Source organism: Pelophylax lessonae, assembly GCF_965119305.1.
Source record: "Pelophylax lessonae genome assembly, chromosome: 2".
Taxonomy (NCBI): Eukaryota; Metazoa; Chordata; class Amphibia; order Anura; family Ranidae; genus Pelophylax; species Pelophylax lessonae.
The window spans coordinates 137351289-137377990 of record NC_138769.1 but is presented as its reverse complement, the minus strand read 5'-3'; the positions used below and the strand labels follow the sequence as shown (position 1 = coordinate 137377990).

The following is a 26702-nucleotide window of genomic DNA, read 5'->3' as shown; positions in this document are numbered from 1 at the left end:
ATATTACACAATTAACAAATAAGCCGATGTAATGCAAGCTTCAATTATTGTATTTAGTAGTAATTCTTACCTGGACTCTCTTCCAGCTTTCCAATGGTTTCAATTTGTTCCACCAAGTCATTTGAGTTCCATTGACTCATTCCAATAAGCATTGCACTTTTTCCTTCAACAACTTCCTCTGCAATGATCAATAAAAAAACATAAAGGATTTAGTAATATATAGTAAACCTCATTCCTACAAGAGAAGAAAACTGAAAAGGATAGTCTGTTGGTAAACATTTAAAAGTGGAAGCAAACATTTTAAAATACATTTTAATGGAATATATGCATTTTAGAAAATGTAGATATCATTCTATATCAAGAGGTACTGTATATGTTTCCACAGGGGCCTTACTAGGGTCTTAGGTTGTTTACCATCTTGAGTTCATCTGACTGTTGATTTATAGTGGGAACACTTGAATCTATTATGCTGTATTACATACTGTATGTACTATATGAATAGTTATCACAACTTTGTGTACAATGTTTTTATCCTTTTAAATGTTTTTTTTACTATATATATATATAAAGTTTTAGTATTTTTTACTTTATCATACGCTACAAGCAGTGAGACATTTTTTCTCTCTTGCTGCCATTTAAAGTCCCACCTATGTGGGCTTTTTTCTTCATTTGGATATTATTAAGGGATGTTGGCAACCGTTAGCCAACATCCCTTAATAACATCAGTATTACATAAGTTATTCAGTATTACTTTACTAGGGTCTTAAAGACATGGACTACCCTTACACGCGGTTTATACTGAGCAACTACAGTGTGCTGCAAGCACCACAGTGATTAGTGGGAATGGTCAAGTTAGGTGTGTGGCTTAAAGGAAAAATGTAATGAAAGAAATATGGAGTCCAGAGCCCTACAATACTTAGGCTAAAACATTTTTGGGCTTCACTGTACTAAGTGGAGTGGTGATCTGTTTTTTTCTTAAGATCGGTGCTTGATTGTTCCTTTCTGCCTTTAGAGTAGGCTTTCAGAACATAGAATGGGACCAACTGATGTATGATTATTTTTCAGAGCCCAGTCAATCCCTGGGAAGTGGGTACCCAGAAGGTAGCTAGGAGGGGGGGGGGGGGTTGATAAATGTTTGGGAGGTCTGTTCAGAGTGTTCTTGTCCTGGGGCTCCTACATCTAGGATGCAGCCCGTGTACTGGAGTTGCTGTGTGGACCTCATCAGGTGTTGGGCTGAGGGCCTGGAGAAGATATGCTAAAGGAATTTTGTCTTCCTCACTCAAGAGTGTCACTTGAAAGCTGGCTGGGAGGCAGCTATCCTAGTACATTGTGAGTAAGACCTGGTGTTGGACTCTCTGGACTCTTAAGTGTGTGTGTGCGTGTGCTAGAGGGAATTGAGTATTAGAGGTTACTGGATGGACTGGGTCTTACAGAAACCTAAAATTACTGGCCCTTCCCTATTACTTTTAGTCAAAGCTGTTTCAAGAGGATTTTGTAAAAAGTTTGTCTTCCCATTGATTTCTGCTATCATTTTGGAGTATCCTGAACTCTTAAATGCTCTCCTGTTCAAGTTTCTGCTTAATATATCCACAGAAAGACATAAACAAGAATAAACTAAGTCTGTGTGTTTGGAACTGTGTCTGTGGCAGGCAGCCGCTATACTAGCAAGGGGGGCCTGGGCATATTCTCAGCAGCACCTCCGGAGGATGCCATGACTGAGATCCATTTATTAGCTGGGTGCTTATATGCTGTCCCTCTGACTTCAATACCTTTGAGACGAGGACAAATAAAAAGATCCCAAGGTAATAGAATATTCAGAGGTCCATAAGCCTTGTTTACACAGGGCATACTATACCGTATGCCCATGCAGGGCTGTGTTTACCCACATAGGGGTGCACATGTGTTTTTTGCATCCCGTGCAGACAGTTCCTTTGATGTCTATTGGAACACAGCAGCTGCACAGACACATCCGCACGGGTGCTGGTTCATGAGATGCCCTGACACTATGTGAGTGTAGGAAAATGAACACAGAAATTACATACGATTTGCATTAAGGCTTAATGTGAAGTTCCAGACTATTGTTTTTGAGTGGAGAAAGCTGTGTTTTAAATTTTTTCTGGGTTTGGTAGTCCTGGATCGGGGCCTGAAGGTTTCAAATTGTCTTTAAATGGAACCTTCAATCCTATGTCTAGGTTTTTCTGCAGTCCTGCAGTTTGTGTATGTGTCCAGGTGTAAACACTAGTTTAAAGCCTGATCAGAGTTACTGCTGGTTCAGTTGCTGCCATTTGCAGACAGTACCCTGTACGGAAAGCTGCGTGTTCCTGCCAGAGATTGCACCCCATTGTGGGGATTTTCCTTGCCCAAGGACTGGGTCTGGGAGACCAAGAGAGGGTCTGAGCATTGAGAAAGCTGATGTGGCTAGTGTGTCCAGGGGGCTGTGGGAAGTCCGGAAGTCTCTGGAAGAGTGAGATAGCTTTGGGGGCTGGAGAACTCCTTTTAAAGGCCAGTAGTGGGTACTGCAACTGAGGCTGAGTGAGCCTAAAGAACCTTCCTGCGGTCTAGAAGACCAAAGAGAGCAGTGGCGATGCTGATCAGGGAGCCTGCTGGCTCTGCATTTTTTACTTGATTGTTTCTAAAAGTTGAAACCTCTGCATGGGCAATTTTATATGGAACTTTAGTTTCGTTTAAGAAAAGTAGGCTGATGTACCCTAAAACTGCAGTCTGGAATGACACAAGCTCATTAAAAGCAAATGCATAAAAGGAATGCATGGAACACTTGTGCACCCTGTGTGGGTAAACATGGTCATGCACAGGCATACAGTAAAGTATGCCCTGTGTAAATAAGGCTTTATTTGTATGCCTGCTCCAAGTTGCTGACACAAAGTATAGAGGCATAGGGGTTATGATGACAGCCAGGCAATTAGCAATTAGCATTTCCTTAGTGGTAGCCGCCTTTCTCTCATGACAAGTATCCTTCAGAACACATGGTTAAATAGTTCCTGATAGTATAATAGGTATGTGGAAAGCACAGTCACAGCCTTTCGGCATCCACTGGGCTCAAGTCCAAATCTCTGAAAAAGGTCAACTTGCCCAAAGGACTTAAGTAGCTCTTTTATGTGTACATTGTCAGGTAAACAGCTCAAAATGTTAATATTTCGGACAGCAGAGTTTTCAAGCTATTTACCTAACAATGTAGACATAAAAGACCTATTATTCTGTACACTTAAGTCCTTGGTGCATGTAGACATTTTTCAGAGACTTTTACATACCTTTTTTTAGGCTAGCTATAGACAGGGATGTGTTTGCCCAATAATCTTAGTTGGGGACATATCTGTCCATCATTTATAATGCTAGTTTATAGTCAGGGCTGTTGTTAGAAATCATGGGGCTCCATACAGTCTACCAGACAGGACCTGAAGGAACTCAGAGGTAAGCAGGTGTACATGAACAAAAGTCCAGTTACATCAGTCTGCCCATAGAGCTGCATGGAGTTTCCGATCAGGAAAACAACTGATCAGGGGACTTGATAGCAAAGCTCTAAAGGGGAGTGGTTGGGAGGCAGTATAAATGCGACTCATGTCGAGCCGCATGTTTCTACTGCCCCTCAAACACAAGCGTAAACTAGAATCTCACTACTTATGATCATCATGATAATCACAGTATAGTAGGTTCTTTAAGGCTGTCTGTCACATGTCTGTTTGATGCTGTCACTTGTTCTGGACTGGCTCCACTGTTTACTGAGAACTGAACCTTCCAAAGAGTAGATAGAAGTGCTCAAGGCAGCCTGTGCAGCCACCCATGAGATCCCTGAGCTGCACCCTCGGTCACCTCTCATTCACCGCTGGCTACATCCTAGTCCTCAGCACTGAGGAAGCGGAGGTATATAGAATCACTCCATAAAGGAAAGGTTGTGAGCAGCTGGCCTTGAGCATCAGGACCTGTAGCACTGGCTTTATTGACTGTGCTAAAAATGAAAAAAGTCTCTCTATTTTACTGATGGAAAATTACATTTCAATCCTAGGAAGCCTAGTAGGAGCGGTGGACTGCGGTGGTCTGTTTTATACATTTACTGTATCCATAAATGAACAATACAGCTGGCTGGCCCCCTCTGATTAGGCCTGGGACTGGTACAGCAGGATTGGCTGTACTGATTTATCAGTGACCCGGATTATAGTGCTCATTATCACACAACTCACTTGATTGACTCAAATGCAACATGTAAACAAAGAGATTCTGCTAGCACGCACATACATTCTGCAACAAGCTGGAAAACCAACCTGTGAAATGAGTGCTTCTGACACTTACAATCCTTATTATTGCTTCCTGGGAATAAACTTTTTTTTAAAAAAGGCAAGGCACTGCCAGGAGCAATTCAAATGCCCTTGAAAACCCAGGAAACTACTTTTAGTATCTCCTACCTTCAGAAGTGTCAGTGCTAAGTTAGACTCCAACAATGCAATGCAGAGCACTTCTGAATAGCTTGCTAATGCACCAAATTGCTTTTAGGGAATTGCCTTGGTCAGGGCTGGCCCAAGATGTTGTGCTGCCTGGGTCCAAGAATGAAATGCTGCCCCCCAAACCCCCCTACAAAAAAAAAAACACACTCACATCCATTGTTTTATATAAATATAAAATGTGAAAAATGTTATATATACTGTTATATTCTTCCATAACTCACCACAAGACCAGTCCACCAAACACCTACTGTCTGTCCTCAGTCATCCTTTCACTCCTGTGTCTGCCGCGCTCACCGCCCCAGAAGATCCAGCCTGCCCTGCGTGAGATGGAGTGTGCTGATGTCTGATGTCATTGTGCACACCGCGATCATGTGAGGGAAGTTCCACGGAGGAGACTCTCTGCCTCCTCATACTCATCAGTTTGCACTATGTGTGGCAGTATGAGATGGGGAAATGCTGGCTGTAATGTGCCTGCATGCAAACTGATGACACACAAAACTTTTTGAGAAAAAAACTTGGGAGTCAGTTTTCTGCCCCTCTCCAAGTTCTGCATGGTAGGACCGGCCCTGGCCTTGGTGTACAAAGATTGCATACTGCAGGCTTGAAAAGATCAGTGGGCTCTTTGCAGCAAATGTTGGTTTTTCTGTGCCTTATCATCACTTCTAAGGTAAGTTTGGAGAAGTGGACTTGTTAAACTTATGACAAATATACTTTAATAATAGGACAAAGAATAATGTGCAAAGAACTATATCCATAGTAACTAAGGGGAACTGTGGTCCAGGAAGACACTTTGCAAGTCATAAATAATCTTTACACTGACATGGTAAAACATCTGTGGTCAAAATGTAGAATCAATTATTCATTTCTATATTGTATTTCATCAATTTTAAGCCGACTCTTATTAAAGCTGAACTTCACTCTCTCAATTAACATTGACTATTTTTAATCCTTATGCTGCTAGCATTAGTAAATAGATAGGAATATATACTGTATCATATTTACTTATTTTAAATTGTTTTCTTTTTTTGTACTTCTTTAGTCACTTCCTAGATTCCATGCCTAAGAAAATGTCGTTGCACATCCGAAGGATCTTCAGGATGGGAGGAGGAGTTTTCTCAGCTGAGCACACCCTCCTGTCTGCATGTTTGAGCTAATGGCAGATGGATTCCAATAAATTCCACATAAATCATCTGCCCTTACTCTAAATGGCCATGGCCAGAAATGTTAGAAGTGATTTCCCAGCAAAATAAAGAATAGAGACACAAATGGATGGGGGAGTTTGCTTTGAATATTAAAAATGAAATAGTGTTTTGGTTTGTGGTCCTTAGATACAGTGTACTTCAGCTTCAATATGAATGATCATGAAGTTTGTAAACTTACTTTGTGAAGATCCCCACATATTTACTTCAGGGGCGCGTGTGGTAAGGTCAGTGGCTGGTGAGGCACTGGCTATTATCAGAGCCAGATACACACAGGTTACATATTCACAAGTTATGTATTTGATTCTCATTATGTAGCCGATTTTAGTTCTACTGGTTCTCCTAGTTATACCCATTTAACTAAAATATATAAAAACGCTGTCCCTTTAAGATATTTTTCAGTTACCCTTTTTCTTGATGCTGGAAACAATATTACTAGCCACATGACAATAAAGATTGTAAATATTTATTTATTTTCTGAAGCCAGAAATATAAAAGTAATATTCAGTAATAAACAAGTAAACAATAAAGGGTTCAGGGTTATTTACTAAAAGGTGAAATGCAGGAGAATTAAAAAAAAAACGGTAAAACAGTGAAACAGTCCAACCAAATATATATATATATATATATATATATATAATGTTTGGGGGCTCTGAGTAATTTTCTAGCATAAAAATTATGATTTTTACATGTAGGAGAGAAGTGTCCGACTTGGCCTGAGTGGCAAGTGGTTAATTACCATAAGTAAGTAATATACAAATAATTATTATATATTGTTTTTAAGCTAATTTACTATATTTTTAAAAACTATACTCAAGCTGGTGGCTTAATGGACAAATTACTGAAGTTTGAAGTTATAAACCAGTAATTTCACATACAATAGAGAAATGAAAAAGTATTATGTTAAAACATATGGCATAATTAATATATTATTTTGCTTGATTAAAAAAGTTAATTTTCAGCTTTAGCAACAGCAGATTCCCCCACTTAACTGTTAAGAAGGCTGGGCTGGAATGGAAAATTTGTCTTTTAGACACATGCCCTCTTCTATGTTACTGCTGTGAGAGGAGAGCTTTCACTGCAGCATTTTTTATTGGACAGCTTAGACCAATGGTGTTTTACCATTGGTCCAAGGCTTCAAGCTGTCCATTGAGCTCAATGTGTTTGACAAGAAGTCAGAGGCACTGTGAGCTCCTCTCAGTCTGCTGCAAACAGCATATGCCAGCTTGTATTTAAACTGGCTGGGCTGTATGTAGCTTCTGACAGGCCACGCAAGGCCCCGTATGTACGGAACCATAGATGCTAGGAGCCCCAAATTTTGACCAGTGGTGGGGGCTGCCTACCCCCCCCCCCCCAATTTGGGGTCTCTGCGTCCAAGCTACGACCCTCAAGCTCCATCATTTTTAGGTTAATGGCAAGTGAGGCTCTGCCTCACCTGCCTCCCCTGACTGCACATCCCTGATTTACTTCCTTGAATTAGGTGGCACGTTATCACTGTGCCCTTTGAGAAGACACTGCTGTATCACACAGTTCTCAGAGCTTGCCTTCTAAACTACAGAAGTGCTGAGAGGAGGAGTTTCAGGAGGCGGAGTCAGTACAGGAATCACTGCTTGCAGACAGCAAGATACCATGGGATATGTAGTCCTTAGAAATGGAAAACAACCAGCAGAGGAGAAGCTACAAAGCGTGCAAGGAATCCGAGAAGTTGTGGAAAGCAATGGGCAGCAGACAGACACAACCCCCAACATGAAATGAGACTTTTAAGTAATCTTAAATTGGATTGTCAAAAATAGCCTTTGTTTGTATTTTTACTACAATGCGGATGTTAAAAAATGAAAGTGTGTGCTGTGACTTTAGATTTTTAGGTAAGCCTGGTTGTATGTTCAAAATAAAAAGAACATGTTGCAAGTATACATTAGGCAGTGTTCAGTTACACAGTACTGCCCAATCAGATGATCACAATTTGTTAAGTTTATAATTTACGTTGATACATATCCGTATTAATCCCAAATCCTTTGTTTCTGATAGAGCTTGTAGAAGTCATTATTTTTGTTCAGCACCATAAACAGCTCATGTAGTCAGCCTCGCTCTTTGTCGGATCTATTTTAATCCACGGCTTGTTGGTAAACATGGCTGCATTAACCTTTGCCTTACAACGTTTCTATTCACAGCAGCCTGGCACCATAAAGCAGGAACAGACAAGCTGTAATAGCTCTACTATTGGTGGTGCAAATTAGATATGTTAAAGCGCCCTGCAAACAGCATATTTTAGCAGAAGAGTCAGTAAGGTGCTGTGGTATCTTTAACAGACCAGCCAGAGCAGTAATGTGAATGGACGGACATGCTACTATTGTCAAAATCTTCTGGTTGCCATGGTGACATTTCAAAGCCCGCAGCAAATACCCATGCGGTGAGAGGCTGCTTTAGTTCTAAAGGATACGGTCAAGACTAAATCCAATAATAACTGCTTGTTATGAGGACAATAATGAACAGATTTCACAGCGATTCTCTGCAACCTCTTCCCCTCTGTGCAAAAAGAGGGCTAATGATATTAATTAGAAAATGTGGGGATTAAGATAGACTACACAGGGTATGTGATCCAGAAGTACTTATGTAGCCTTGTTTGATGATGTGCTGCATGCTGAGAGATCTAGTTTGACAACAGTTTGGAGCTACAAGATACAAGATCTTCAGCCCAGCAGTCACGTGTGCTGCAAATTTAGAGCAGCACAACATGATATAAGTTATTAAAGAGCACAAAAACATCAACATATCTATAGAATAAGTGTATATGGTAGGCAGTACATGTTTAGCTCTAATCCTTGAGGATCCACTGATTATAATGGGTCCCCCTGTTTTCTAGAGAGCAACACCCCGTATTTGCTTGACACTCACGGACACATCTTGAGGTTGTTTCCAATTTTCGTGGGCTGCACAGCCCAGGGAATATTGTAAACATATGAATAATCACAAACAATAGCAAAAGAAGTTAAAGCTGGTACAGCAAGTCACAGTAAACACAAATACAGTGTATAGTGCACACTTGAATAGTTCTGGACAGTTTCTACTTTGAACTTTGACCTATACTTCTAGTCCTGATAGTGTCTAACTGGCCAATTGACTAAACATATAGTTGGCTGGCGTTGGATTTGTGTATCTTTGTTGGAGCACTCATTGACAGGTGTAAAAAGTACTGATGGCCACAAGGCCCCTCATTACTCCTGAAGGTTTGTCCTCCCAACGTGATGAAAGGATACTCAGGCTTTCACATCGGGTCCTGAAAAACTCACAATCTCCATTCTCCTCTGGGCTCAAGAAATACATGATCATTAAAAAAAAAAAAAGAAATACATGATCTTTGGCTCCAGCAGTGTCATGGGTTACAGTGCCATTTACCAACACTCAAAATACACCATCCAGCCCTGAAGCAAAGCAGTAAGGGTAATCACAAGCACAGTCTCTCTAGTCAGAGCACCCAGCTCAGTGTAGTTTTACATTCTCTACATGGGAGTACAATGCGTCAATTGCGCAGGTCCAAGGCGAGCTGAGACTTGTAATACACCTCCTCCACCAGGAGTAAGTGAGGGGGTGGCTAAGAAAAGCAAGGCTTACTCAGACCCAAGTCAGCAAAGCTACAGGGCAGAAGGGAGCTTTGTCCACTTTAGAATAGGAGCCAGTAATAGACACCAGAGCTTCTGGTCTCACGTTTCTGTTCCCCTCTGTTTCTTACGGTGTTTCCTGAGTCTCTTCTTTCTCCACTTCCCCCTTCTGGCTGCACCCCCATGCCAATCACCATAAAAAAAATTGACTTTTAACTCTTAAAAGATTCCAGCTGCACAAACTTGTTGAATCTACACAACATAACACACCCTTTTTTAAGAACTTTATTTATCAAGATACACAGGTTACAAGGACATTTACATGTTATCCACTTGTAGTGAAGCAAGAAGTTAATTTATTTTAGTAATTCAATTTAAAAAGTGGAATTCATATTTTATATAGATGCAATACACACAGAGTAATATATTTCAAGCATATTTTTCTTTTATTTTGATGATTATGGCTTACAGCTTGTAAAAAACCCTAATTCAGTATCTCAGAAAATTTTAATATTATATAAGACCAATAAAAAAAAGGATTTTTATTACAGAAATGTTGGCTTACTGAAGTATGTCCATGTACAGTATAGTATGCACTCAATACTTGGTTGGGGCTCCTTTTACATAGATTGCTGCATCAATGCAGTGTGGCATGGAGGTGATCAGCCGGTGGCACTGCTGAGGTGTTATGGAAGCCTAGGTTGCATTGATTTCAGCTCATCTGCATTGTTGGGTCTGGTGTCTTTCATCTTCCTCTTGATAATATCCCACAGATTCTCCATGGGGTTTAGGTCAGGTGAGTTTTCTGGCCAATCAAGCACAGTGATACCCTGATTAATAAACCAGGTATTGGTCATTTTGGCAGTGTGGGCAGGTGCCAAGTCCTGCTGGAAAATGAAATTAGCAACTACATAAAGCTGGTCAGTAGAGGGAAGCATGAAGTTCTCTAGAATTTCCTGCTAGAGGGCTGCGTTGACTTTGGACTTGATAAAACACAGTGGACCAACACCAGCAGATGACATGGCTCCACAAATCGTCACGGACTGTGGAAAAGTTTGCATTTCATTTAGAAATCAAGGTCCCCGAGTCTGGTGGAAGAGTGGAGAGGCACAGAATCCAAGTTGCATGAGGTCCAGTGTGAAGTTTCTACAGTCAGTAATGATTAGGGGAGCCATGTCATTTGCTGAGGTTGGTCCACTGTGTTTTATCAAGTCCAAAGTCAGCGCAGCCCTCTATTAGGAAATGCTAGAGCACTTCATGTTTCCCTCTGGTGATCAGCTTCATGGAGATGCTGATTTCATTTTCCAGCAGGACTTGGCACCTGCCCACACTGCCAAAAATACCAATACCTGGTTTATTGATCATGGTATCACTGTGCTTGCTTGGGTAGCAAAATTGCCTGACCTAAACCCCATAGAGAATCTGTGGGGTATTGTCAAGAGGAAGATGAGAGACACCAGACGCAAAAATGCAGATGAACTCAAAGCAGCTATCAAAGCAACCTGGACTTCCAAAACACCTCAGCAGTGCCACAGGCTGATCGTCTCCATGCCACGCTGCATTGATGCAGTAATTCATCAAAAGGAGCTCCGATCAAATATTGAGTGCATTCTTTACTGTACATGGACATACTTATCAGTAAGCCAACATTTCTGTATTAAAAATCCTATTTTTTTTATTGGTCTTATGTAATATTCTAATTTTCTGAGATACTGATTTTTGGATTTTCACTAGCATTAAACCATAATCATCAAAATAAAAGAAAGAAATGCTTGAAATATATCATCCTGTGTGTAACACATCTATAAAAAATATATGAGCTTCACTTTATTAATTGAATTACTGAAATAAATTACCTTTTTCATGATATTCTAATTTTATTAGATGCACCTATCTATAATAGCATGACATACATAATATAGCAAACATAGGACTCTGTGTCTCAAGATGCATATACTGTATAGGAAGGATGGACCAACATATGTAACATGTATTGAACATTTGAACTTTTTCCAAAACAGTGAGCTATGGCTTCCTCTAGCTCTATCCAGTCTTTCTGGTCTCTAAGGCAAAGTCAATCAATCCTCCATTTAGGGAGATAAGCTACCTTGTACAGTTTCAAATATTGCAGGTCCATTCTGCCTTGTGATTTTGGCTTAGTTAAGAGGTTTTCTTATAAAATAAGCTGGGAATCATTACACACAACCTTAGTGATTACTAATTGGATGCATTTCAGAAGGGAGAACGGGGGTTAAACAGGAATAGTTTAAATCGGAAATATTGATGCCAATATTCATCTTGACAATTGCCACCCATTCAAACAAGGAAAAGCCACTAATATGCTAAAGCTGAAGTAGAAGTTAAAAAGATACCTGAACAATTTAAAATTGGAGCATGACATTAAGAATAGAAGTGAGGGGTTATGAAATGTAAAAGAGAAGATCATCACCAAAGGCTACCAGGAAGCAGAGATGTATAGTAACTAAGTAGAACTACTTCACTACTGTACTTAAGTACCGAAAGGCGGTATCTGTACTTTCCTAGAGTAGAATTTTTTTCTCCTACTTCCACTTTTACTTCACTACATTTTTTCGATGATTTCAATACTTCTACTCCGATATTTTTTTTGTGCTGCATAGTTACTCGTTACAATTATAAAAATTACCACCACCAGAACAGTAGATGGCAGGTTTCATGAAGTTCAAAAAAATGTGTATAATGTCATGTGTAAATCAGCGCATACGAAAATAAATGCTACTGTATGTATAAATAAAATGGTCTACATATCTGCTATTAAGGGAAAAGAGAACCTCCCCCAACCAAGGAGAGTCACAAGCATACATAGACCTTTTTCTGGTAAGAGGCTGATTTTGCTTTTTTCCCTGGAAGTTGAGAGCACAGGTTTTGCAGTTTTGTTTACCTGGAAGAGTCTATTTGGATATTATTTTGCACTTACCTTCATCCGCCGGGTAAGGGGGAAATCCACAAGGTGGTGGGAGTCTGCACCTATTATTAGGAATAGCAACTGTTTGATTCCTGCACCTTATATTCATCTTGTTTTGTCACATATATATGGTATTATGGCATTATATATATGGACTTTTTATTGACTTTGATTTCATACACTCTCCCTTTATTTCATTATTGGAATATATTGTTGTATATCACATTGGTTTATATATGATTTTGCGCACCAATAAGCTGTGGAGAAAAAAAAAAAAACATGCAGGGAAGAGAAGGAGGGATGCTTTAAAGGGGAAAGGGAGGGACATACTTTATCTGTTTTTGTTTACAAAAAGTTACAGCCAAAGGAATTGTGATTGTCCTTTAGGTTAATCATTTGAAATAATAAAAAACAATATGATGTTCAAATTTTGACTTCTTTCTTTAATAACTACATAACACAGGACTTGTACTTTTACTTTCAGTACTTGAGTAGCAATTTTTTTTAAAAACTACTGGTACTTTTACTTTCAGTACTTGAGTAGCAAAATTTAAAAAAAAAAACTACTTGCAATACTTAAGTACAAAAAATGTTGAATACTTTAGTACTTCTACTTAAGTCACTTTTTGATAGAGCACTTCCACTTCTACTCAAGTCACTTTTTGATCGAGCCCTTGTACTCCTGTTTGCCCACTGTAAATCTCTTAAGCCCTTGTTCACACTGAATGCGGCTTTGAAATCATGCGACTTCACTTGAAGTGCAATTTCAGAAGCAACTTGGCTGACATCTGTGTAACTTCATGCATAGATGTCTATGCAAGTCGCACCTGAAATCGCCAAATGTAGTGCAGGGACTACTTTTTCATATCATTGCGGCTCCCATTGAAACTGTCAATAGCCAAGTTGAAATGGCACCCCAGATTGATGGAATCAGATGTAAAGCATTGGAGTTCAGAAAGAATGTGCTTTAGGGCTTGTAGCTGTAAGTTAGGTTGGTAAATGCTCACTAGCATGACTAGTTTGTTATCCAAAGATCCAGCAAGAAATGAAAACCTCCCCATGTTATTTTTTAAATTTTGAATCTACTGTAAAAATGAGTTTTCACTGTTGACTTTAAAGATAGCCATGAGACAATATGTCCCCTAGGAAAAAGTATTCAGTGAATTTAAGAATATTGTTCCTCTTGAAATAGATCTCTTGTACAAAAACGTTGCAGGTTTTATTTTTCTTGACCTTACAATAATAGACATTTTTTCTGAAGTACCTTTGGCATTTATGGATAGAAGGTGACAAATTCAACTCATAGAGGCACATTTTTATAAGAATAAACCAGGATAGGGCAAGATAACAGAGTAGGGGACTTTGGGGTGTGTGTGGATAGGAATAGGTAAAGAAGGGGAGCTAGGACAATAGAGATATAGAAGGTTATGAGGGAAGGGAAATGGAAAAGTGGGAAAGGGAAAGGTAAAGGGAAAGGTACAAGGAAAAGAGGACATATAAGAGAAAAAGGGTAGAGGTGAAATAAGCTTAAGAGAAAATGGTGTAGAGATAAAAGCAGAAGTAATTGAAAGAATATGGGGAAATGAGAAGGTAAAATCATTTGGTAAGAGTTTGGAGATAGGAGAGGGGATATACAGAGTTAAGACAGGTTAGAAGAGATGAAAGAAGATGGGAGGTGATAAAGATGGAAGCAGTTAAGTAACGGGTGCTCAAATTGAGGGACACTACTGTACTGGTATTTTTAGTCAAACACTTGAAAATAGACACTCAAAAGGCTGTAGTGTGTGAGGGGGATCCTGTATCCATAAAAAAAATAAAATATATAAAAAGGGGGGGGGGGGGGTTGGACTTTAAATGGAGCCCATGACATGCTATAGCCATGTGCCTCCATCCTTATATATCAGAGATTAAATTAAAGGAGCCTGGGACTTTAAATTAAGCATGTGGCAAACAGCTGGTAAAATGATCAACACATGATAGCACATTTATTATTTCATATATGTACAGGTTAAATCATAGCACAATGCAATTTATAAATAGTAATGTTATGAGCTGATTTGTAATATACAGAGATCTTTTTGATCCCCATAAGCAGATTACATTAAAAAATACTTCATGATTACAAAAAGTTCATGTATATGGTCAGAAATATAAACACATGACACCATACCTCACTTTAACAAGACATGGGATGCTTGGGACACCTCATCTTTTGGTTCCCCATTGGGCCCGACATTGACAGAGGCCACAGGGGATTCCACTTCCCCGTCTCGCTGACTGCCCCTCGCACCCCATGCCTTGGCTCCTCTTGGGTAGCTTGCGACTTTAAGTTATCGTACTCCAACATTTCTCAGGTCATACTGTAATAGACTATATCTTTCATACTTCATGGTTTTCTCTACTTTTTCCATCCTTTCCTCTCACAGTGTTTTCTCCTTTGTTTCCTCCCCTTCTCATTTTTTCCTCCTCCTAATTTTGGCAAGGTTTAGGCTCCTTGGAGTCTCATTTGTCTGTAAATTGTTGTATTTCTATTAATGTTTGATACGTCCCTTTGGGACCCACTCTGTACATGTTTTCAAGAATTCTTTAATAAAAATCCAATTATAAAAAAATATATATAGTATATAAACACATGATTGTAACAAAGCAGCTCCACTTCCTCAGGAGCAGATGCAAGGTGCGTATCTGCAAAAAATGGAAAAATACCGAAATAGTCTAATGGTTAACTAAAATGGCAGAGGGGGCCATAGCAATAGAATATGCCTTCCTAGGTTACTTGCAAGTCAGCTCTGAGTTCAACATGTGTGCTAAGGACTGAGCGTTACTGAGGGTATCTGCACCAAGAGCTGTAACAGTACTGCCTGTGAACGCCGAAGGCACATATAGACAGACTTTAAAGGGAATACAGATCCCCATGTTATGATTAATAGTGATGCAAATAGCAACTCCAAGGGATTTCTGTGGAAAATCTTTAAATGTGCACAAATATATTGATAGATGTTGCTACTTGCATAATAGCATATAGCCTGTGACTGCTAGTTGGATCAAAGAAACAAAGGACAATTATAGGGTGAAAGTTGTACTATGCAATCTGTTGATAGGGATCAAAAAGATATACAAATCAGCTCATAGCATTACTATTTATAAATTGCATTGTGCTATGATTTAACCTGTACATATATGAATTGATAAATGTGCTATCATGTATTGATCATTTTACCAGTTGTTTGCCACATGCTTCATTTATGATCCGTACACACTTTCCGATAATCGTACGATAAAACTCGCTTTTGACCTGATCGCACGATGATCGTTAGTACACAGCTTTCGACAGCTGATCACGACAGTTGGTCCAACAAAATCCGAAGGGACAAACAGGAAAACTTCTGTCGTACAATAGCCCCCGCGAACGACAATCGTTTCATCAGTACACTATGCATCTGCTAAAAATCGATCGACAAAGACCGCGCATGATCAGAAACACTAAAATAGCATGGAAAAAGCCTGGCTGCCATTGTTTTTGTTTTGCACCATCTGATACGTAGCTAAGCATCCAGGAAGATTTTTCCGAATCGTATGCCAAAAATTATACGATTTGTACGCATTGTTGAATTCGATGTTAGTATCATGTAACAAAATGCGAACGATAAGTCGTCCGATTATCTGAACGTGTGTACGGGGCTTTAAAGTCCCAGCTCCTTACTGTATCCACAAGGTCCAGTGGTAGGTTAGGTTTTGGGTTTAGTAGGAGGTCAAAAAACACTTCTGTACACCACCAAGGGATTGAAAAGTATACCAACAATAACATTGTGGCATGCCATTTAAACCTTAATCTACGTGGGCAGCGAGATAACAGAGGTCCTGGCGTTAGCTGTATCTGTAGCTTCTACTGGAGGCTCAATCAGTAGTTGTAGATATAGCATCAGTTTTGCAAACACTGAATATACAGTAAGTATCAACAGGGTATGCCAAAAAAGACACATACTGTTTGTGTTAATAGCAGTAGTGTAGGTAAGGGCAACACAGAGGACATTATTTTCAGGGAAGACATTTTATTTTCTTGTTTTTGGTGATAAAAGCATTCTAAGAACTGTGCTAAACTAGCAGTATAAAGTTACCACTGACCTATTGGGAGCCACTGCAGATAACTTGGGTCATTATAGAATAGTTATACGATACGTAGGTATTAGAAGGTCATGAACAAAAACTGTTTCTTGAATAGAGTAACAAAAAAAATAAAAAATTTGCATTAAAAGACGGTAAGATAAAAGAGAAATCTAAGCAGTAGCTTTCATTTGTCTATTACCACCCAATATTTCTTAGGGCTGTTATATCTGAATTCTAAGAACTAGATGCTGCTAGGTAACAGACTACCAAGACTGAAGCATTTGGAGATTTAAAGGCACTTTGTAGATTAAATGTATGGGCAAGTATAATACCTGAAGTACATGCAAAGAATGAGGAGAAACAAATCAAAGGATTATGCTCAGGAAACAAAAATGGAAGATGGCATGTGGAACACATGAATTTCGGCAGTAGAGAAAAAAAAGAGAAAGCAGTACTGTCATGGTTTTTGAAAGATTACAATAATTTCAACAGATGTTACTTTTGTAGTTTGAGCCACAGCAGAACTACTGCTTAAGCTAGATAGTGTGTTTTAGAAAAAAGAGAGCATTTAGGAAAGAGGGCTTTGCACAAACAATAGGCAATATGTACACCATAGTGAACTTTTTATAAGGGTTCTCTGTTGTTGTGGGTGTTTTTCCAAATGTGCCTTTGATTTTTTGTCCTGAAACCCAACTCAGTGAAAATAAATTAACAATGCAACTGTATTGTGTAATATCAATGGTTTACCATTAAGTGAGCTATATATAATTTGGCACGGCGTGATGGCAAGTATATCCCCCTGAGGAAGTCACGTGACCCTGTGGAGTAATGCGTAGGGGAGAGGCCAATCTGTCGTCACGATGAGGGCGCTTTGTGAGCATACCATGGAAATACTGTCTGATTGCTTTATACCCGCACTGTGAGGACTGAATGTTTTTTACAGTTTGGTGCACTCTAAGCACCAGGAAAATTTGAGTTTTTATATTTAGTGTTTAAAAAACTGCTTATTTTAAAAGCTAAAACACTATGTCCAGCTTTCTCTCTTTCTGATTTGGGCGTATGGAGATAAGTGTAAGAGAAGGAGGATTCTAAACCCAAGATAGCCACCAAAGGAGTGAAACAGCATAAAAACAGATCCCCAAAGAGGGACAAAAGCACATATAGACCATTGGTTGGTCTTATCTCCCAGGTGAGGGCACATCAGATGAGGGATTATCACTAATGTATGTGGATGATTAGAGCACATAGTGGTGAACACTAATTAACCACTTAAAGACCAGCCGAAGCAGATATACTGCGGCAGGCTGGCTCTCTTGTGCAAACCGCCGTACCCATACGGCGGCACGCCGCCGGCAGTGCAATCACACGCCTGCTCTATAGCCCTGCAGCTAAGCAACAGGTCCAGCGGCAATCGCTGCAGGGACTGACAGAAGGTGGTGTGCCATTGTAAACATGGCACACTGCTCATCTGTCACTGATTGAAACAGGGCTCCTGTGTTCCTGTTATCTCGGAAAACACAGGAGCCCTGTTTCCATCCACCAAGTCTGCCCCCACATAGTTAGACCCTTAGATCGCCCTTGATGTTATCTCTAGCACTGATTACTGTAATAATGTCACTGATCCCCCCAAATGTGTCAAAAATGTCAGTTAGGGGTCCGATCTGTCTGCCACAATGTCACATTCCTGCTAAAAATCGCATTACTAGTAAAAAAATTAAATAAACAAAAATGACATAAATCTTTTCCCTAGTTTGTAGATGCGATAACTTTTGCGCAAACCAATCAAAATACACTTATTGGAATTTTTTTTACCAAAAATATGTGGCAAAATACAAATTAGCCAAAAATGATGAAAAAAATAGATTTTTAATATTTTTTTTTGGGAAGTTTATAGCAGAAAGTGAAAAATATATATATTTTTTTAAATTGTCGCTCTCTTTTTGTTTATAGCGCATAATCAAAAAACTGCAGAGTTGGTCAAATACCACCAAAAGAATGCCCTGTTTGTGGGGAAAAAAATACATCAATTTTATTTGGGTACAGCATCGCACGACCCCACAGTTGTCAGTTAAAAAATAATGCAATGCCAAACCACAAAAAATGGCCTGGTCATTAAGGGGGAAAATTCTTCCAGTCCAGAAGTGGTTAAGGAAGCAGCCGTTTGAATATGTGAACACAAGCCTGTTTTTTATAAAATATTGAGCATATGCAAGCAAATTCATACCAAAGGACACTTTATGGACTGATGCATTGTTTTGTTTTTTGTTTATGTTATATATGGTTTGATATGATATGCTGATTCTAAAAAATTGCTATGTAAACAGATTTAAAGGGATACTAGCACATTGGCTTTTGGGAGCGTGGCGCCACTTTTGAATATAATTTTGCACATTGATACACGTTTAGAGAGTGTGTATAAGTGTGAGTGATCCGCTACGTTTTGTAGTCTTGTAGTCTTAAAGCACATAAAAATGTTATTGTGTATGAGGAAAAAAACTGTTTTTACACAACTTTACATTTTTACAAATTAGCATTATGTACCCTAAAATGTCCTTGTGCTATATCCTTGGTTCTGCAACACATCAGGTCTCTGTAACAAACAGAGCTAAAAAAATCTCTATGACCCCTTCTCCTAAATCGAAAATAACCTGCAAATATCAGTGACCCTTTCTCTATTTCAACACAATGGTGTATCTGGAAATGTCCCTGTGCCTTTAGCACCTGATGGGTTAAATAAGCATACATTTTTTTTAATATTATTATTCTTATTATTAATATATTATTATTATTATTATTATTATATATTTATTGTAATGCAGGTCAATGACAGACCTGAATCTGTAACTCACTACAACTGGTGTCTATATGTCCTATATTGGCACTATCGCCACTGAAGTATGCTATAAGCAATCAAGTAATTTGCAGAGTAGAGTAGGGACTGGCCAGAGAGGGATTAGTTTGAAGCATCGGGCCAGCTTAAACCTGTATTGCAATTTAGAAAGTGTATATAGCAGTGTGCAGAGGGTGCATTCAGAGCTTTCTAGTGTGCCACATCCATGACTCTTTATCACGCCATCCCTAAAAAACTCCACAGCCCCTATTCAAAATTCAGCAATATAATTGTATATAGCCTGTGTTTGACAGGTTGGGAACAAACATGTTTACCTTGCAATGACAATTTTCACTTAGCTTAGTGAATGACGTGCATTTGTGCTGATTTCATTCATCTAATTACTGTATGTGCAAGAAAAAAAAAAACATTTTTGTATGATTTATAGCACATGGTTGGTAATTCTTTGCAATTTTCACTTTGCCTCACCTCATTCACTAAGCTAACTGAAAATTCACTTTGCAAAATAAAGATGCTTTACCCCTTTAGTAAATCAAACTGACCAAAAACAAACACTCAAATAAAGACCCCTAAGTTTACTAATCTGCTTTCCTGTTCAGAAAGGAAGAAAAAGTATTGAATCTAGAGGGTCAGTATAACAGACAGTCAACTAACTTTTTCACAAGACGGCAATAGTAGTTGCCATATTTTCCGCATGATGACTATTATCCATTGAAGAGTTCACACTCCTAACCAAAATGCAAGGGTGTTTTACAGCTCTGTGAATTTGCTGTGTGAGTACAGAATACTGCCAGTCATGATCCCTTGGGGAACACTTTTGCAAGTCCTAATTAAATAACACATCTATGTGGAACACTTTGGCTGTGTCAGCTTTTTGTCTAGATGACACTTACTCCAGGCGACATGAAGCACTGAGCTTTAACAGACACATGAATACCGAATTAAAAAGTACTGTACCCATCTGATTGGGGGCTGCATAAACTCAGTATTTTACAGTACAAACACAATGAAACATAGAAGAGCGACAGCAGAAAAAAGATGAAGTGGTTCATTGAGTCTGACCATTTTCCTTCTTTTTTTAACTTATTAACTGTAAAGATCTGCTTACTATTGACTGACAAACTTGTAATAATATACTCAAAGAAAACGGTTTTGTCTACTTTATTAGGATGGATTTATTACCATCTGTGTCTCTGTTAGGGGGATCTCCTTCTCCTTTAAAGGTCACAGCATATGGAAAAGGTAGGGATGATTCTCCAATGGGCACACAAATTGCAATAAAGCATTTTTTTTAGTATCAAGGAAAGGGTTAGAACTTCCATAAATTGTTAATTGCTGTATGTGTTCCCGCTGTAGACTTTTCTACCCATTTCCTTTCACAAAGAGAACTGACATAAGGACATAATGGAAGTACAGATAGCAATAAAAAAAACTTACAAAAGTTCTTCCAAACTCTACAAAAAGCTGGATTTCTACATTAGGCCTTACAAGTCAATATTTAAAAACGAAGTGCACAAAGCTTGCAGACTTATCTATCTTTACATACCTCTTGCATCAAAGAATTCATCATCAGAGCTGTCCACCGAATCATTCACAATTTTCTGCAGGTGCCACTGTGCCCCACTAAATCGCCGTGTTCCCCCTAGAAGAAATAAAGAAAAACGATCATGTTTCTCACTGTTAAGTAAGAAAGAAGAGGAATCTTTAAAAGTACATACATGTACATGAGAGTCACCAGTAACTTTCTAGGACTGCACCCCCCTACCAAGCAAAGGAACCATGAAGAATGGACAAGCTGCTGCTGAGTATTTTGAGAACGCAACCCTAGTTTGTGAGTAGCTGGAAAAAAAAAAAAAGGATAACTGAAGGTAAAACTTTTTTTTTTTAGTTTTGGATAGAGTGGAAAGGAAATAAACTATCAGTGCCCCCGTTAAGGAAACTTAACCTCTCTATTTGTCCTGTTTACCATTATTATTGAAAGTGAAAGTAAAATCCCAAATTTGTCCCCAGAAAAGTAATAGAGGGGAAATCTTCCAATTGGGACACTAGTATTGATTATGTGGGGGACCCCAAGGAATTCCCTTAATTTGCAGGGATTTCCTCTTACTTCTTGTTTGGTTATGGGACAGGACTTAAAGGGAAATCTCTGCAATGGGAGACAGATGGCAAAAAACTCTGACAGAGGTTATTATTACCCTTCCTTGCGCTATCCAAAATTAAAAAAAAAAAGTTTTACCTAAAGTTCTACTAACTGTTAAGATCTCGAATTTTAGGAGAAAATGCTGTCCATGGGGAAGCTAAATGCCTCCTGACAACTCTTTAGTTATTAGCAACCAGATGCACTGTTATCATGGCTTGCTAGCACAGCAGGAAGCAGAGAAACCTACCAAGCACCTTGCCACTTTATAAAGATATGTTATTATCGCCCTAACACTCTGCAAGTTTGTTTTTAATAGGTTTCTTGATTTGCCCACCAGTGATGACTTAAACCCACGTGGGTACATAATCTCGGTACTCATTGGATGCCTAGATTGTACACTAAGCTACACATGTATGGCTTAAAATGATTAGATTACAGCAGACACCACAAGAATAGTGCTTGCCTTTTTTGACTTAAGAAGTACCCAACACAACAGGAGTGCTTCATTAGTCAATAAGGGTGATCACACTGGAAAGCAGAATGGCAGTTGGTGGGGCTTAACCCAGGGAAAACAAGCCACAAAGGAGGCTTTTCCTGAATGATAAAGAAACACCAATACAATAAAAAATAAATAAATAGTAGACTGCCCTAAAAAAAAGTAGATTCAAAAAGTAGATTTTTTAAAAAAAATAATTTCGAAAGAAGTGAAACTGGGAGCTTGTAATTTGGTGAAAGTGGTAAAAAGTTTACGATGGCAAAACTATTAATTTTTGCTACAAAATCAATTTGTTCAAATTACTCTTCTAATCTGTATTCAACATATGTTTGGCATGTTCCTATTGATCAACCTATTTTATGAATATCAGCCATAAAGTAGCAGTAAAGCCTAACAATAACTATTCTTAAAGTTCCCTCCCCCTCCCCCTCCATCTACCTATCTTGCATATCATGTGTAAAAGTGATCTGTGTACTTACCTTTTTTTTTAATCCTGTCCAGTCTAGTCATGTGATCCTGCACCTCCAGCTCCCCTTTTTAAAGGAACGCTCGACAACGGCTGTGGATTCTGGGACCCATGACGTCGCCCATAGGCTCCAATTGCCTAGCCATTGTCAGTGCTCCATCTTCTCCCTTGCTGCAGCCACTCAATGACACAAAGGAGCTGGAGCTGCAGGATCATGTGACTAGGCTGGAGCAGATTAAGAATTGGTAGGTACACACATCTTTTTTACACAGGGTATGGAGAATAGGTAGAAGGAAGGAGGAAGGAATGGTTTTAGGAAAAGTTTGTATCAGGCTTTTTTTATACTTTAAAGTGAATGCAAACCCCATTCATGAAATTTGACCACATATACTTTATCTGTAGCGTTTACTTATCTCTTTTCAAAGCCCTAAGTCTTACGTCTTTCTGCAGCTTCGTTCCTCTATTATCAGCATGATAACTTCTGAAAAGTTCTCTGACACATGAGATAAAAGCAGCTGGAAATTTGTGTCAAGGAGGTAAGGCTAGAGGCTAGAGACAGATAAGCAGAGAGCTGGTCTATTCACAGCCCTGCATGTTTCTTCCTTCCTCTGCCTATGTGGAGGGGGGCGTGTGCCTTTCCTCCAATCAGCTGTCACACAACGTATGCCAAGACTCCCCACCCGGTGCTGGAAATTCTAACACGATGTTCACTTTCTAAAGTGTAGAAAGCTGAAGACAGCAGATATACAAATAAAACTTATGTAGGAAGATTTGTTTCATCGCTGTGTATTATCTGAGGCCATTCACTTTGCTGCGTATATATGAGGGTTTACATCCACTTTAACTATACCTCCACTCCCAGTCAACTGAAAAGTACATTGGAATTCCAAGGAGGATGGGAATTATGTGTTCAAATGTAATGATATGTTATTAAAAAAAAAGAAACTCCAGCCAAACATTTTCATTTTGTCCCTAAGGGCATCACAGGTACAGGGATTGCGGGAAACATTCCTCACTGGGGTTAAAAACAGAAATAAAAACCAAAAACCAATATTATAACTTCTCCAAACTCACCAAAGCTTAAATAAAAAAATGACCAGAGCAGGGTTTTAAATTATGTAAAAATATATTTATATTTATATCTGAAACGTTATTTCGTTTTTATTGATCAAACTAACCAAATATACTTCGGTATCCACTATCAAACAAAATTACAGTCAATAAATGGCAAAAAACAGACAGCTTTCTATGATAGCATTTTTATTTTTCTTTACTGTACTTATATTAAGTTACACTTATTTGAGGAAGTAAAACCTAAGCATTTAAAGTGGAGTTCCACCCATTTTTGGAACTTTAGATCTTTGTAATCCCCTTTAAAATGGCTTTTACCAATGGAAACTTTTTTTTTTTTTTTTTGCTAGTAAATACCTTAATTTTGGCTTTATTCCTCCTCTCCTCACTTCCTGGTCCGATCGGCGATGACGTCATTCGGCGATCCGCAGTGTCTGCTGGGATGTATTCTACTTGCAGTAGCTGTATCTGTACTGAGCCGTGCCTGCCCCGCCTCCGCCCCGCCTCCTCTCATTGAATTGCATTGTATGAATGTATTAAGGCTGTTCTCTGCCCAGCCTCCGCCCCGCCTCCTCTCATTGAATTGCATTGTATGAATGTATTAAGGCTGTTCTCTGCCCAGCCTCCGCCCCGCCTCCTCTCATTGAGTTGTATTGAGAGGAGGCGGGGCGGAGGCTGGGCAGAGAATAGCCTTAATACATTCATACAATGCAATTCAATGAGAGGAGGCGGGGCGGAGGCTGGGCAGAGAACGGCCTTAATACATTCATACAATGCAATTCAATGAGAGGAGGCGGGGCGGAGGCGGGGCAGGCACGGCTCAGTACAGATACAGCTACTGCAAGTAGAATACATCCCAGCAGACACTGCGGATCGCCGAATGACGTCATCGCCGATCGGACCAGGAAGTGAGGAGAGGAGGAATAAAGCCAAAATTAAGGTATTTACTAGCAAAAAAAAAAAAAAAAGTTTCCATTGGTAAAAGCCATTTTAAAGGGGATTACAAAGATCTATGTATTCCAACCTATTAAAAATGGGTGGAACTCCGCTTTAACCTTGAAAAATTGAATTTATGCTGTGTGGCTTGTTTCATTACTTTCTAGTGGCATTCAAACTTCAAGTATGGCTCACCTTAATTATTTCATTTCTCAATTAGCATGATTGCTTCTTTAAGGTGGCTTTTAGCTGTCTGGCCCTACTCATTGTACATATCACGACTGAAATGTAAGAATAACTATATTACACAATGGGCTCCATTCTTTTCACTCTTAAATTACTTTAAACCTGAGGTGACAAATGACACACAAGATTGTGTTCATTCAACATAAAAGGAAGCAATTTTCTTGTGTTATTTCTATTATGTTCTGGATGAGCAAGGAGAGAACATACGTACTATATGACACAGAGACTTTTTTTCTGACTAGTTCCCTTTACAAGGGGGAATACATTTGATCTAAAATGTGAGATATTATGTATTAAAGGTTACCTCTTCCAGTGTCGGTTGATTGATAATGCAATAGGAATGTGCATGCTACATCCAAATATGAAAGACTCATTTTGTGATCTAACACAAATGTTTTTGTTTGCTTTTAGTGATATATGCACATTAGCACTACATTAGCACAAACACACAAGACCCCTCATGTGTGCATACTTCCCAACTTTGGAACTTGAGAAAGAAGGACACTTTAACCCCTTGCCTACTGGGCACTGACTTTCCGGTCATATCAAACCATTGACATCATTTCCTGCCCTCCGTGGAACGCATGCTGGACAGCGTTCCCGGAAGCTATACTTCCTCGTTCTTCAAGCTGTTTTTTTTTTTTCATTTGTTCTTGTGGGTAACATTTCAGCGAACATTAAAATTTGCTTTTATGGACTTCACTATGTTGGCTGTTCTGTTTGCTTGAGCCCCAAAGACCCGCTTTAGATGCCATCAAGCGATAAAGTGACCAGATTCTACAGGTGGAACAAAGATCCTTTCCACACTTAAAGCTTCTTTGACACTCAGACTGAAAAGCTGAGGGTCCATTGTTTTCGGTGAGTGGGGACACAGGAGGGGAGTGACACACCCCGGACTGCTGATTGGGCTGAAGCACTCCAGAACTTTTTTCACTTCCAAGCACTGTTGTATATTTATGGACATTTTTGGAGCACTAATGCACTTTATGTCATTTTTGTAGATTATTTAGAGCACTATTGAACTTATATATTATATCAATCTAAACACTTTATTGTGAGTATGAAAATATTTTTTTTTGCACATGAACACTTTATTACACTATTTACTTGAGGTGTAAGCACTGTTTTATTGCTATTATATATTTCTGAGTATTTACTTAGTGAACAGCAGCTGCACTTTTTAATAATTTTATCAATAGTTTCTACATAGCGTGGGTTTGATATAAATTTAACCACTTGAGTTTTTATAGTTTGTTATAAAATTTTGCAAACAGGTAATTTTTCACCTTCATCGATGTGTGCTGATGAGGTGACACCGAAGGGCACTGATAGGCTGCACTGATAGGCTGCACTGATGGGCATTGATAAGGTGGCATAGATATGGTGGCAATGATGGGCACTGATAAGGCAGCACTGATGGACACTGATAAGGTAGCACTGGTGGGTACTGATAGGTGGCACTGATGGGTGGCACCGGTGGGCACTGATGGGTGGCAATGAAGAGTACTGATAGGTGGCACTGAAGGGCACTAATAGGTGGCAGTAATAGGTGGCACTGATAGGTGGCAGTCATAGGCACTGATGGGCACTGATGGGCACTGATAGGTTGCACTGATAGGTGGCACTTATGGGCACTGATAGGCACTGGTAGGTGACGCTGATAGGCAGCACTGATGATGGGGCACTGATTGGCACTGATAGGTGGCACTGGTGGGCATTTATAGGTGTCCAAAACAGAATAATGAAAGAAAAAAAAAAAACTTGCATCAGATTTGAAGACTCAGCTTTATATTCCATTTGTATGCTATTCACACATAGGACTAAAATCAGAAATCCCTATAGATTTATACATATAGAACAAAAAAGGATTACAATTTACAACACAATGCAAGTACGCATTAGAAACGTCTATGGTTGTTTTATCTTCTGGCATATAAAGGTTTAGTTACTGTAAGCCCCTACAGAAAGAAGACTTAGATATTTGATCTTTTGCCTCTAAAAGCCAAAGTATACTGTGTGTCCTCAGGACTGACTGGCTGGGAAATGCTGATCCAGCCACAATCCCGTACCATGAAACACAGAGACCTGACTTCAGCTGCCAGCAATACACAGCCCATCTGTGATACAGGAAAAAAAGCTTAATGAATCCTGACAGCAGAAAGCAATATTTTGGCACTTACTTTTTTTTTT

At 39.2% G+C, this 26702-nt stretch overlaps 1 protein-coding gene across 2 annotated transcripts in view; it reads right to left on the bottom strand.

The window, feature by feature from the left end:
- The window catches only part of PITPNM3 (PITPNM family member 3), a 1035839-nt gene that overhangs the window by 656140 nt on the left and 352997 nt on the right, over positions 1–26702 (bottom strand). For both annotated transcript variants that reach the window (XR_014224928.1, XM_082245801.1), the window contains exons 2-3: positions 20704–20799; positions 71–178 (exon numbers count right to left, since the gene is read on the bottom strand). Coding sequence is in view for 1 of the 2 variants with exons in the window: in XM_082245801.1 (XP_082101927.1) it covers positions 71–178; positions 20704–20799 (204 nt within the window). In the remaining variant the exon portion in view is untranslated. The remainder of the gene's footprint in view (positions 1–70; positions 179–20703; positions 20800–26702) is intronic.